General features: G+C 34.6%; 2 protein-coding genes across 2 annotated transcripts in view; one reads left to right on the forward strand and one right to left on the reverse strand.

Annotated features, from left to right (window-relative positions):
* The window catches only part of CACNA2D3 (calcium voltage-gated channel auxiliary subunit alpha2delta 3), a 700,147-nt gene that overhangs the window by 66,061 nt on the left and 618,663 nt on the right, over positions 1–15,423 (reverse strand). The window lies entirely within an intron of this gene.
* On the forward strand, positions 829–13,622 carry LRTM1 (leucine rich repeats and transmembrane domains 1). Its single transcript, XM_070744192.1, has 4 exons — positions 829–991; positions 10,894–10,944; positions 11,315–11,911; positions 13,189–13,622. The coding sequence occupies exons 1-4, from the start codon at positions 829–831 to the stop codon at positions 13,620–13,622; spliced, it is 1,245 nt and encodes a 414-aa protein (XP_070600293.1).

The raw sequence follows: 15,423 nt of genomic DNA on the forward strand, positions 1-15,423 counted from the left end.
GTAAAATCCGTATAATTCCTACTCAACTGAGTGTTCCAAAGATTTAATACTTTTGACAATAGCACAACTGTGGTATTTGTGGTGAATAACAAGGGTTCGCTTACACATACCTTGCTTTCCTCTCCATCTTCATATGTGGGTATAAAAACAGTTTATATAGGCTAAAGAAATCTGCTTGCAATTAAGAAAAAAAAATCCCAAAGGTTTTATATGATATTATAGTAGATCTAAAAAATACACAGTTGCTTATTACACCAGTTGATAAAAAGGGAGCGTTTTCCCTTTGGCAAGCATTTAGAAAGAAAAGCATGATAGATGATAGACATAGATAAATATAAATGATGTAGATACACACAAATGTAGAAATATCTCTAGAAACAATCAATCATCAACAAGTACAAATATCCAACATATCATTCATGTTGAACAGCATCACACAGAAATTGTTCAACAGATTCATACATTAATGTCCTGAGAAATGCCACATAAAGTACTAACACAGATATTTAATTTTCTATCTGGTTATCAAATTTATATTATTTATTTATTTAACTATTTATTTATTTATTTTAATTTATTTATTTGTTTATTTATTATCATTTATTTATTTATTTGTTTATTTATTATCATTTATTTATTTATTATCCTTTATTTATTTATTTATTTATTTATTTATTTATTTATTTATTTATTTATTTATTTATTTATTTATAGGCCAGCGTTCTCCATAGACTCATATATTTATATATTTATATATACTGTTGATTAAACCATTTTAGATTGCTAAAGCCAACTACTATAGGACTCAGTTACATATCTTAAACAAGTATGGATGAAATTGTTTTCCAGAGGATTTTGGATAGCAGCTCTGATTATATTTTGCCAATGATTGTACTAACCAGGCCAAAGGGAACTGTAGTTTCACCATATCTGACATATCATAGAACAAAGAACAACAGAAAAGACATAAAACACAGAAAAGATTTTGAAGGTATTCTAGTACAAGTCTCTGCTCAAGTAGAAGATCCTATACCAGTGACGGCAAACCTATGGCATGGGTGTCACAGGTGCCACGTGGAGCCATATTTACTGGCACACAAGCCATTGCCCTAGCTCAGCTCCAAAATGCATGTGCATGCTGGCCAGTTGATTTTCGGCTCACATGGAGGGTTTGGAGGGCATTTTCAGCTTACAGAGGGCCTCTGGAGGAATGGAGGAAGGCATTTTTACCCCCTGCAGGCTCCAGGGAAGCCTCTAGAGCAGAGGTCTCCAAAAGTGGCAACTTTAAGACTTGTGGAATTGTGGAGTTGAAGTCCACAAGTCTTAAAGTTGCCAAGTTTGGAGACCTCTGCTCTAGAGCCTAGAGAGGGCGAAAAAATGGGCCTACGGGGCCCACAAGAAGTTGGGAAATGGGCCGTTCCTGGCCTCCAATGGGAGAGGGAGGCCGTTTTCATCCTCCGCAGGCATTGAATTATGGGTGTGGGCACTCACGCATGTGCAATTGCATGCATGTGAACACTTTCGTTACCCATGGGAAAAAAGGTTCGACGTCACTGCCCTATACCATTTTGGACAAATAGTTGTCTAGTCTCTTCTTGAAAACATACAGTGTTGAAGCACCCATAACTTCTCAAGATAAGCTTGTTAATTATTCTCACTGACCCACATGCTATATAGCTGTACTCTAGAAACTGCCCACTGCCCATTTACAAAAAAGGGATACATTTGTGAAACAGCCATTTAGAATAGGGGTCTCCAACCTTGGGAACTTTATGACTTGTGGACTTTGTTGGCTGAGGAATTCTGGCAGTTGACATTCACAATTCTTAAAGTTCCCAAGGTTTGAGACCCCTGATTTAGAAAATGTTTACTAGAGAAAAAGGAATAAACATTGCAGTGGTAGACTTTAAGGGCATAGTAAAAAAATATAACACACTGTTTTGAAAAATTAAAGAATGAGTTAAGAAGGGAAAAAACCCTCCTTCAATAAACCCTGAAAAATCAGCTTAGTGATATTCATTCATACAATACATTGGGGGACATTTTCTGAAAACTTGCTACACTTCTCCTCTCTTTAATATTAAAGTACTCTAAATACTCTATATACATTATTTTACTTCTTGTCAAATTTCTCTCTCTCAAGGTAATCTCAATCCTACATTTCACCTTCTTGCTTCCTATCAGCACTCTATTCTATTTCTTACTAAAAACCAATATGATTGTTGATTGCCATTGATAAAATTATAGTTTTAAAGGTCAAATGCTTCAAAACAATTCACTATTTTCACAGCAATAAAAATAATATACAGGGTATATAATTTCATAACCATATCCTAATATTTATCAAAAAATAGATATATACATGTAGGAAGCGCTATAAATTGAATAACCTGGTAGCTACTAAACTAAAAAAACAAACAGACAAACAAACAAACATGAATAAAAAGTCAAAGCTGCAGTCTCCTTTGATGTAAATTGGGTGATCTATCATGTCTAAAAATGAAATTAAGTTAAATGTATAGCTTTTAAGAAGAGACCAGAAATGATCTAAATAAACAACATGTAAATCCTATATTTAATCTCAAACATGTTTTTCTAATTCTCCTTTTTCTTCATCCCTTTTGTTGCTATTACTTTTATGTCAAATTTCATCTGTTTTCATTTATGGTAACAACTATATGAACTTACTAATTAACTTTAATCATGCTTATCTCCCCAGCATTTTTCCGTATCTACAAAGATGTACATTGCACACAGCACTCTATGCAAGCTGGGAATTGATTGATTGAAGCCTATGTGGCTGCCATCACAAAGCAGGCAGGCACATGAAATTTGATTTAAAGACTCTTGGCTACTTCTTTATTTAACTTGCAATTAAATGTAAGCTTAACCAGTTTTCTTAGATCCCTAGAATAGCACTAGATTCATAAGGCGCCCTTTCCGCAAACCAAAATACTGTTTCACAGGGTAGATGGAGTGCAGAAAGTAATTCTTAGACCTGGGCCAGGTTGCCAAAACATTTTATTCTCCACCTTAAAAGACTTCTGTCTCTTCTTGTCCTACAGTGAAGCCTACACTTCATAACTACCATGCCAATAAATTACTTTTTGCCAGACTGGTGCTTACATTAAAAAGTAAATAAAATCAAGCTGATTCTCTGATGGAATTCAAAATGTAAGCAAAAGATAAGGTGCATTAAACCATGGTACGTCCAGTATATAGAATACCTTTGCCTAACATTGGAAAGATCAAATGACCATGGACCTAATTTTCCTCCTAGTAGCTAACTTTTGAAAGGAGCAAATATATTCTTTTACGCACCATTAGGAAATCTGAGACAATGTGAGAGACAAGAATCAAAGTTTTGAACCAGGTTCAATATAATATAATATAATATAATATCCTGTGAACCCCCTGGCAGCAATGTTGCCCCCCTACCCCTTTACAAAGGAAACTGACATGCTACACATTCATATAAAACTGAGAGTTACTGAAAATTACCTATACTAGAACAGCAATACAAAATCCATACCAAAATCTATGAGAAATAGATGATTTATAGATCTATAGCTCTAACTGTTAATTCTAGAAAAGCTATTTAGAGATGCTTTTAATGAAGAGGGCTTAACCTTTTTCCTGCCTTCTGTTACTCGATTTAAGTCATTCACAAAATTTCCTTTCTGCTATTTCCAAACCTCAAGCTGTGTATGGAAACAAGCAAAGAAAAATGTAATTTGGAGAAGCAATTTGAAATGAAGAATTGAAAGATATATTAAAACCTATCTGCCAACAGTACCACATTACTTTCTTACTCCAATCAGCTTTTCTTGGAAAGGATACAAATTAGCCAATTTTGATTTCTGTTGCAAATATTATTGTTAAATATCTTGGATCTTCTTTATATCTGAATTTAGTCAGTGTTTTGTCACAAAACATCAGTTCCCTTACTTCACTCAGCAGTATTCTTTTTAAATATATATATATATTGGCAAACTAGCTGTACTTTCTCATGGAATCTGCAAAATATCAAAAGCGAAATTAGGAAGACAGATTACCATAGTTTTAAATCTGAAAATCTCAATTACAGTTATATAATGTGGCTTCTTAGTTCTAACTATGGTACCTTTCTAGCACCTGAGAAAATCTGGGTAATAGTGTTAGCTTTGAACATATCAGGATGGACAGCTAGATCATAAAAGTTAAAAAAAAGTGCTGACAATAATCTCTAGATATTTCATAATTTATTTATTTATTTATTTATTTTATTTGTTTTGTCAAGTACGTATTGGTGGAATACAAAGATATATACTGCTCAAAAAATAAATAAAGGGAACACTCGAATAACACATTCTAGATCTGAATGAAATATTCTCATTGAATACTTTGTTCTGTACAAAGTTGAATGTGCACAACAGCATGTGAAATTGATTGTCAATCACTGTTGCTTCCTAAGCGGACAGTTTGATTTTACAGAAGTTTGATTTACTTGGAGTTATATTGTGTTATTTAAGTGATCCCTTTATTTTTTTGAGCAGTGTATTTATATATATGATACTAGTAAAAGAGATACATTTGGACAGGGGATAGAAGGCACTTTGGTGCACTTATGCACGCCCCTTACTGACCTTTTAGGAATCGGGAGAGGTCAACAGTGGATAGTCTAAGGGTTTTGGGAGTTAGGTGACGATGTTACAGAGTATAATCATACATAATTTTATTATGTTTTGTTTTGTACCTTTGAATCAGTGTTGACTCTGAGGGTTTTTTGGAAATGGCTTGCCCTTACCTCCTCCCTAGGGCTGAAAGAGAATGACTGGCCCAAGGTCACTCAGCTGGCTTTGTGCCTAAGAGGGGGAGGGATGAACTAGAGTTCACAGAATTCCAGTTTGCAGCCTAAACACTGCACCAAACTGGCTGTCTTTTATTAGGAGTAAGGTAGGAATATACAGATGGCTCTCAAAGTAATCTTTATTGCATTATCAACCAGAGCAGGTCCTTCTCATGTGCCAGGCGACTTTGGCACTTTCAAAGGGATTTATTTATCCATTTGTCCCTTTTAATGCCTGCCTTCTTACCCTTTGTTTATTATTAATAGACAGGGTGGTTGGAGAAATAAAGGGAGAGTACAAAGTAGAGGAGAATCTTCTTGCCAAATCCCTCAAGAGGAATGTGAAAATAGCCACACATGCAAGAACACTAACTTGACAATTCAAATCATATGTTGCCAAAAGATAGACCAAGCATGAATATTTGACTAAGAAAGAAATGAAAAGGTCTGAAGGATAAAAAATTCTACTACCACATCATGAAGCATATTAAACAAGGCCCGTGTTGTTGTTGGAAATGAACCTCACACAGTGCTTAACTTTTCAGTGACCTTTCCCTGTGAACATCTTTTCAATTTGTTAATGCTAAAAATAACACAATTGTAGCTGTTGAGGATTACCTAACTGTAAGAGGCAGTTGGGAGGCACACTTTTAGAGATTCTATCCTGACTCGCATAAAAACTGCACCATCTTGAGAACAGCACCTGGCTAGCAAGCCTCCTTTGAAAGACAATGGTTATAAAAATAATGTGTCAACTAATCCAATATGTGAGCCAAAGGAAATATTTACTGAAGTCCATGGAGAATAATGAGCTGTGAAAAAACACAAATGCCACAGCAGGAAGCAATAATTTCTATATTACCATTCCACAAGGTCAGGAATCACGGGTACAGCCTGGTGTCAGTCATCCTGAAACAAAGCACTGACTAAGTCATGAATGTGAAGAATTTTACTTGTAAGAATTCCTGCAAGGTAGCAAAGCCTCAGATCTCCTTCATTTCTTTTAAAAAATATAGACGTGTTTTTGTCCCATACTTTTGTCCAAAGTAGACTTAGGCTTGAACTTCAAGTCTCACTAATTTGATTAATTTTGCCAAAAATTTGATAGAACAGTGATTTGCAAAGGCATGTTCTGTAGTCAGTTTGACACATGGCAATAAGTATTCATCTCTTCTTCGTGTGTCAAAGGATGTAGAGAATTCAAATTCTTCCTTCCTATTGAGTGGCTTTCCTTTCATCTTCTTTCATCATCTTCTAACCTCTGTATAAAATGATGGTTGTGTCCTGAACACGATGAAGTCTTCCTACTTCTCATTTTGGATCTGAAAGGTCTCTATTTCTATTAATATCCTCTGTATTTCAATTGTTCTGCTATCTGTTATTGAAAAATTATTAACAACGGCTTTTTCCCCATTAATATTTGTTGATGTATTTCTACGATTTGTCATAAAACATCACCTTAAATGATAAAGGGACCTCATTGTTATTGCTGCCAAAGAATTCACAGAAAATTCTGCTGAAACTTTCATGCTTGACTTTTATGAGCTGATAACCACTTATTATGTGTACTTATTTGAGAAAGTTCCAACCAACAGGACTAGAAATTAGAGAATGTCAATGTCAGCAATTCTGTTCGTGACCTTGAAGTGTATACCCACATTTGGGGTTTTCAGGCAGTCCTGAAGAACCACATAACCAATCTAAATTCATAGGATGCCTTTGTACAAGAGTTTTAGCCAGTTTTCTGTCTTCACAATATATCAGTCATCAAGCTAATTATGAGCTGAAACTAAGCTATGCTTAAATAGCTGCACAAACAGAGGATGAGAAAAGGGTAGCTGCTCCATGCAATGTCACATCTTTGTTCAAATTAGTTTTGCTCAGCCAAAATTAGCTAAAACACAACAAAATATTTATGTTCTTGGGATGCAGGTCTCAGTAGCTTTTAGAAAAGGAAGAACTGAAGTAGAAAACCATGAGTCTTTTTCTGAACAAAGTGAATTCATCTTTTGAAACTTAACATTAGTAACTAGGTCATAATATACTGATCTCTCTTTCTTAATGTTCAGTATAGTTCATTATAATTATTATTATATATTAATTTCTCCTTTTTTATAAGTTTTGTATTTCAATTTTAAAGGAAACATAACCTGTAATCTTAAAGCAATTAAAACACATTTAAATAAATAGATTCTTGATTTATTTTACTCTTGAAAAACCACATTCCAGGTTTTGCCATGGCAACTACATTAGTGATATCTATGACCAATAATCATTCTCAGCTATTAATGTTCATGTTTTCAAATACTATAAGTAGAAATAAATCAGTATAAATTTAAAAAGAGCTGTGTAACGTGCATTGAATAAAAGAAATTGTAGTTATAAAGAATTGACTGTATTACTAAAGGCTGTGTAGAAAAACATATATTGGGTAATTGAATATGAAAAAAAGTATTTTTAAAAAGTATCTGACAATAATGAGCCGGGGTGGCGCAGCAGGTAGAGTGCTGTACTGCAGGCCACTGAAGTTGACTGTAGATCTGAAGGTCAGCGGTTCAAATCTCATCACCGGCTCAAGGTTGACTCAGCCTTCTATCCTTCCGAGGTGGGTAAAATGAGGACCCGGATTGTGGGGGCAATAGGCTGGCTCTGTTAAAAAGTGCTATTGCTAATATGTTGTAAGCCGCCTTGAGTCTAAGGAGAAGGGCAGCATAAAAAATAAATAAATAAATAGATAGATAGATAGATAGATAGATAGATAGATAGATAAATATGGATTTACCAAACAGGTAAATGGTGCTTTTCTGTATTTTGCTCAAAAGTGGAATAAAATAAAATAATCTGTAAAACCATATTATACACAGACTAGTTTTTAAAAATTAATTACACATGCCTAGTTCAATTTATAGTTCGCCTTAGGTCCAGAAGCATTTTTTTTATTCTCAGACCATAAATTGTTGATACACAGATTTTCTGCCAAAGCTGGCAAAAGGAACCAACAATCACCTTCAAGATTACACAAGGAACATAAATTCCTCAGATTGCTTGGTTTTGAAATGTAATAAAAGAGGTGTCGTTATAAAATATAGCCAACCATTCCTATCTTCAAAATTGGAAAATGAGACAACTCCTAGTCCTGAAAATCAGATATGTGCCATTGAAGTCTTCAGTGGAGAAATAAATAATATAAAACATATAGCTCCCAGTCACAAAAATGTTATCACCCCTTGATCTTTAGCAAGACCTTTTACTAGAAGTATTCAATGAAACTAGGTGAAGAAGAGGCATTTAACAGGGAGCCATTAGATCTGTTCCCAGCATCTGCTATTGTGATACATGAGCCTGCTTAATGGATTTCTCTCATCAGTTAAGTGTAATACTGTAGTGCTTGGTAGGTGATACACACTAAGAACTGCTGAGTCTAATGAACCCTTGGCATTTTTGATCCAGCATGAAAGTGCACCAAGAAACCCTAAGACCAATCTCTCATTCATAGGAGAAGATTCTCGAGTATATGGCTATATGGCTTATTGGTCAGGATTCTCTATTTTTATACCTTACCAGGTTTAAAAGAATTTAATTCTTTTAAATCTGGAGATTGTAGAATTAAAGAGATCAATTATCTCTATCTCCAAATTGGTGAGCCATGCCTTGTGTGTGAAAGTGATTATAAAATAGATTTATTTTCAGGGACACCAATACATTCATCCACATTTGCAGCAGTAGTGGGGTCTAAAACCCACTACCGGTTCATGCATGTGCTCATTATGCTTCTGCACATGTGCAAAAGTGTCCTGGGCAGGTGGGCAGAGCCCACTGCCGCGACTACCGATTCAACTGGGCCGAACCAGAAGTAACCGAGTGCTGATCTGCAGCATAAGAAAACCCACTTACGAGTTGAAGTTCCTTCCTGTCTAGCAAACACAGGCCTCATATTTAAAATGCTTGAAGTACTTTAAAAAGAAAAAAAGTGAATAAGAAAAAAGGAAGAAAGCTATGCATGCACATAGACACAATGTTTTTTTCCCTATGAATGAAATCCTGTCAGCAGAGCTAATCCCCAGAGAAATCAAAACTATAAGCTCCAGAACAGCAACAAGTGCATGGTCAAAACCATGTAATCAAGATGAAGGCCTCTTCATACTGAGATTACACACCCCATTGCCTCCAATCACAACCAAAGATGACAGGAACACAAATTTAGAATCATCTTATTTTTCAAGCACTGACAATGTGGGTCTAACTACTCAACAAAAATCATAAACTGCTTCGGATTTTAAAAATCCATTTTGTCTCTATATCTTGGATTTGACATAGATTAAATAATTGAAAAGGGTAGGCTATTAGGTCATGATTTCTGCACGGCAGCTGTCCAGCACAAATTGACAGACATTCTGTAAATCCTGTTGATTGAATAAGAGGCAGAGAAAATCTCTGTGCACAGCAAAGCACGCTTGAAATGGAGAAAAGAGCATAATCGAATGGAAAATAGAGACAACATTTTATATGGATTTACTTAACTGGTCCTGTGGTAGTAAGAATTGTAATTTATGAATTAAGGCATCAATGGATACACAAAACCAGTTTAAACGGCAACGGCAGCTCAGACAGAATTACTGCTTCTCATAAAAATTGAAGTGAACCTTCTACAAACTTGACAAGTGAAGAACCATGAATGGTAAGGCATGTTTTTATTTTGAACTATTGTGAAAAGATTGTGTACAGCAAATAAACATTGTCTTAACGTCTTAGCAATCCATGATATATCTTAAAGCAGATTGTTTCATTTGTATCTTAGCAAGTACTTTCACTTGAGATTTACTGCATCCCTTTTCTCATATAGCTTCAGAGTTCAGAAACACTAAAAAAATCTTTGGGTGAACCATTCAAATATTTCTGAACTCAGATGAACCATTCAAACTTTCTCAATTATGTTTAATGAAGGAGCACAAGTTAATTTCAGAAAGTGAAGAGCTTCGTTTGAAAGCTGACATATTTATCAGTGAGATTTCAAAGTAGCTAGGTCCTGATAGTATTAATTTAGACTTCAGTAGTTTGCCCATCTTTGACATATTAAATATTTGGTTTGAAATTCAGCCTTTTGCATGTTATTAATTAAAATGTTTCTCCAAATTCAGCAGAATTTATCTTATTGACAGTTGAAGCCCTTAATTATTATAAGCATAAGAAGAGACAGGAACTTGTAATAAGTTGGTTATAAGGAAGAACACAATTATACCAGTTTTAGCCACAAATGCCTGGTTCACTATTGTTGTACTGCACACATTTATATAAGCAATGTTACGAGGGAGACACTAGTTGTGATAAAGCAGGATCCCTTAATTAGATCAAGTAAGATACTGCATTTCTTTATTTTTCTTAAAAGAATAAAAATACAATAATTGAAACTATTTTTAAACATTTGGTGTTTAATCCACAGGGGTCAATTCATTCAAATATTATATATATATTCTTAGCACAAATAGCTTATTTGATTTCCTCTAGATACAAGTAGATCCTCTCATAAGTCCCAATTAGAATAATAAAAATTCAGAAGTCGACATAATTCAAAAAATAGGAAAGATCACACCTACTCATTTCTTCTCCCCAACCTGTGTTTCAATATAATATAATAATTTGAATTTAATGTATTGAAATAAACATGGAAATTCTGAAAACAGGAAAATACCAAAGCTATTTTTTTGTTCCCTAGATGGGGATGAACTGGGTCACTTTGGTGAAAGGGTTAAAAGAACCAGGAGACTGTGACTTCTAGATCCAACTTAGAACCAAAGCCAGTGGGTGACCTTGAGTCAATGACACATACTCATCTCTAGGAAAAAGGCAAGGACATACCACTTTTGAAAAACATTTCCAAGAAAACTGCAGAGACCAGTTCAGGCTTCACCAGAAATCAAACATCAGTACCTAGCACACACCCATACACAGAAATGAAAGTGCCAAAATAACCCTACAGATCATAAGACTAAATGGAATAAGGTATTGTGTAGAAAATGAAAGCACTTTTATGATTAAGCTAAATCCATTTAAATTCTTTTCAAAAGCCTATGGAGCACTTCAAGATGACTTTCAGGGTCTACACAATGCTGAGCAAAGTAGAATTTAAAATTCTTCAACCATTTTGACTTGAGGTTTTATTACAAAATTAATTTCCCATTAAATATTTTCTCTCATTATTAATATGATTGATTGTAATCATGTGAGCTCTTTCACGTGTATTTTTATCCAGACATAAACATCCTAAAAGTTATACTTCTGATAAAGAATGAAAAGTAATTACGTTTCAATTCTTAATCTTATCTAAAAGAAATTTCATATCCCAGGAATAGGGCACTGAGAACTAAACAATATCGTTATTATTCAGCTTCCTACTTAGATATACAACCCCAGATTCCTAGAAAACTCCAATTAAGTGTTGCGATAATCAACTAAATGTGCCATTAACAATTATTTTCTTATTTTTAGGCTCGCTGCTTTTTGTTTCAAGCATTATCATACTGGTAGATGTGGTGACCAGCTGTCCCCTCAAATGTCTATGTCATCCAAATTCAAGGACAGTGGACTGCAGAAACCAAGGACTTGCCAAAGTTCCTTCCCATTTACCTGCTGAAACTCAAATATTACTTTTGTCAAACAATGGCATTCAGAAACTCAGTCACAGAACTTTTAGGGGCACTCAGACTCTCAAAATTCTGGACTTATCGAACAATTCTATTTCAGGTTTACTACCTGAAACATTCAGAGAACTAGGACATTTGCAGATTCTAAATCTAACAAACAATCTCATTGAATATGTAGACAATAGGACATTTAGCTCTCTACCCCACCTAAGATCACTGGATTTATCATCCAACAATATATCAAGGCTTCCCAAAACTTTAGGAAACAAGACAGAGAACATTACTTTATTGTCTCTGAAATATAATCATCTTCAGGAGGTTGACAGGTTCCTGTTAGAATCACTTCCAAATCTGAAAATAATTTTTTTCAAGGGTAATTTCTGGAAATGTAATTGTCAAGTCTTTGGTCTTAAATTATGGCTGGAAACCTTTCTGTTCAATGGTGAGTCTGTCTTCTCATAACACATATATTGTATGTCCAGTAACATTAGCTTCACTTAATGGTATTTCAGGAAAGATGTAAACATGCAAAGTTGTTTTTTCTAATGGTTATGGGCACTTTTGACTTCCTGATTTATACAGTATCGGTACCTCCTACAAACCTTATAGAATCTGCATATTGCAGTTGTAAAATTATTCTTCTCATCTTTTTCTATCACTTTCTCTTATTGGTATCATTATTATGATACTTTGTGGATTTGTATGTACACTGAGAGCTTATGCATTAGAGACAAATTCCTTGTGTGTTCAATGACCTTTGGCTAATAAAAGTATTCTATTCTATTCTACAATTTTAAAGAGGACAACCACGGGGAGGGGGATATATGGCCGTCCAGAGTATGTAGCAATCTTAAGAGTAAAAATTTTGATGGGACATCCAGTTTAACATAATGCCTTTCTGCAAATGTGAATGAATATTAAGTATTTTGTACATAGATCTCAAAGTATCAGCTTTGAAGAATAGAAAACATGAAAACCAAATGAATATATTGAGTTAGAGTTCAGTACTTAGGAAATAATTGGTCACCTATAACTTGATAGTTGTGACCAGAATTTCTCAGGGAAACAGGAGGCCTACAATTGTAATAGTAGAGTAAGTTCAAAAAGCATAGATAATAACATTTCAAGGAAAAGCTCCCAAAGAATCATGGTCTGCTTGAGAGTCACGATTTCTACATTAGCTACCTGCAAAGTTGACACAATGAAGGGATCAAAAAAAGAGAAGATGGCAGCTGAGCTATGTACTATTAAAGCCCCATTGTTTATTTACATGTGTTATATATGTTACCATTTATGGCATAGAAGTTCTCAGGAGCATCGCTTTGCTGACTATTGATTTGCATAAATTTGTGCTGTTAGGAACCCAATTATAATATGTGATGAGTTGGACTTTGGTTGCTTTAGTTTAAGTTTTTTTAATTACAAATTATAATGGTATGACTGATCATAAACATAATATATTACCATTTAAAACTACATATTTAATGCTATAATTTTTCTGTGGTTGGCTCTTTTTCAAAGTACTCGTAGTTGATAAAATAAGCTTGTATTGAATAGTTGACTAATAGTTTTTAAAAATGCTTTTCCTTTTCACAACACATACTTATAATACCTAATGTACGGAGAAAAATCAGTTTCTACTTTAGTTTAGCCAATCAGTAGTTTCAAAATTTTTTGAAATGTCAAGAGTTAAGATACATCTCTTTTCGCCCCCATCAGGAGGAATTAGCGATGAAATCATCTGTTCAATCCCTGAAAATCGGAAGGGAAAAGACCTGCTAAAAATTCCCTATGAGTTGTATGGGACCTGTTTTCCTAAAGCTTCTCAGGATCACCAAGTATATTGGCATCACAATTCCAGGCATAAAGGGTCTGCAAAGCACACCCATCTCAGTGAATATGGAGGAAACAGCACCCACATAAACTGTGAACGTAAATCAAAGCCACGGCCAGTTAACTTGCGTCATTCAGTTGTCACTGTGGCTATAACTGGTGTTGTCTGTGGGATCATATGCCTCATGATGTTGGCTGCTGCAGTATATGGCTGTGCCTATGCAGTAATTACAGCAAAATATCACCAGGAAAATTCATATCCTGGCAAGGAGAAGGGGAGCCATGAGGAAAAAGAGCCATTTGAGAATTCATTGGCTTGAGTTTCTGATGGCTCTGAACTGCCTGAAGGAAATTCTTTGGTTAGTTGTGGTTCCTCTTTTCTCTACAAACAAGAGCAGTATTGAAATAGGACTAATGTATCCTGAGGATTGATTTCCTCGGTAGAGGGATATTTTTCAATGTAGAAATATTGTAATATATGATGTTTTATATTTGCCTGGCTAATTTGTATAATTTAATCTTGTTTAAGTTGATTAACAATTGGAGCAACATATATGCTTAGCAAAATAAATAAGCAAATTTACCCTGGCTTGATTTTTCCCCTGTATTCCAGAGGGTTTTCACATAAATCTATTTTTATAAAAATATATTTTGAAGTGGTAAGAAAAGGGACTATGTTAGATCAACTATATATTATATAAAAATGAGGTTATCAGTAAGATCTCAATGGCTTGCATTGGCTGCCGATCAGTTTCCGGTCACAATTCGAAGTGTTGGTCATGACCTTTAAAGCCCTACATGGCAATGGACCAGATTACCTCCGGAACCGCCTGCTACCGCACGAATCCCAGCAACCGATAAGGTCCCACAGAGTTGGCCTTCTCTGGGTCCCGTCGACTAAACAATGTCGCTTGGCAGCCCCAGGGGAAGAGTCTTCTCTGTGGCGGCCCCGTCCCTCTGGAACCAACTCCCCCCCGGAGATTAGAACTGCCCCCACCCTCTTTGTCTTTCGTAAACTACTCAAGACTCATTTATACCGCCAGGCATGGGGGAGTTGAGATAGCTCTTCCCCCTAGGCCATTACAAGTTATGCATGGTATGTTTGTGTGTATGTTTGGTTTTATAATAGGGGTTTTAGTTGTTTTTTATTATTGGATTGTACATGTTGTGTTTATTATTGTTGTTGGCTGCCCCGAGTCTGCGGAGAGGGGCGGCATACAAATCCAATAAATTATTATTATTATTATTATTATTATTATTATTATTATTATTATTATTATTATGATAGCAATAGAGACAGGAATATTAGATGTTCTCCCCCTTCCCATGAATGGTTTTTAAAGCCTCTGTTCTTGACCTCTAAAAAAACTTCATTGAAAGTAATGATGAAATCCGCTCGGTTCCTTTCAACTGCTTTTCTAAATTCTTTCATAAATAAGTATGAAAAAAAATTGAGATTCTGCTTGGGATCTTCTACCAAACCTCCAGTTTTAATCCCCAAATCACAGCCTAGAAGAGAGACATGCTAATAACCATAAATGAATCCCCAAAAGAAAATTCAATGTAGATTATTGTAAATACCCTATACTACAAATACAACTCTGATGGGATACCAAGAATAGAAATAACCCAAGACATTTTCTTAAGAAATACGAGATGGATTAAAAAGGTTTATTTATTTGCAATTTTAGTTATTCTCTCCAAAAAACTTTGAATTCTTGAATTCTAAATTTACTTCAATCATTATATCTTGCTAGCCTTTATAATTCTAGTTTATGCATAATTGAAAAAAAATATATACGGAGATTTATGTTAATAACTTTCTGTGTTAATTACACTTTATTATAGTACAGATTTTATTTTTACTACTGTTAACTGGATATTACCAAATGGAACATTCAGCATGTATATTTTATAATAAATAAATTATTTTGCAAAAATATTTTCTAACATTTCAATCTTCTAATGTCAATTAACATTAACAAATGAAACACTAGTATGCTGCATTATGAGATATTTAATGCTTCAATGGAGACAATGACTTTGAAAGTTCCAACTGGTGAATTCTGTGAGCATCACCAATTATTTCCTATTGCTAAAAATTCTGGCTAATTTGCCAGC

This window comes from Erythrolamprus reginae, chromosome 2, assembly GCF_031021105.1.
Source record: "Erythrolamprus reginae isolate rEryReg1 chromosome 2, rEryReg1.hap1, whole genome shotgun sequence".
In the NCBI taxonomy this organism is placed as follows: domain Eukaryota; kingdom Metazoa; phylum Chordata; class Lepidosauria; order Squamata; family Dipsadidae; genus Erythrolamprus; species Erythrolamprus reginae.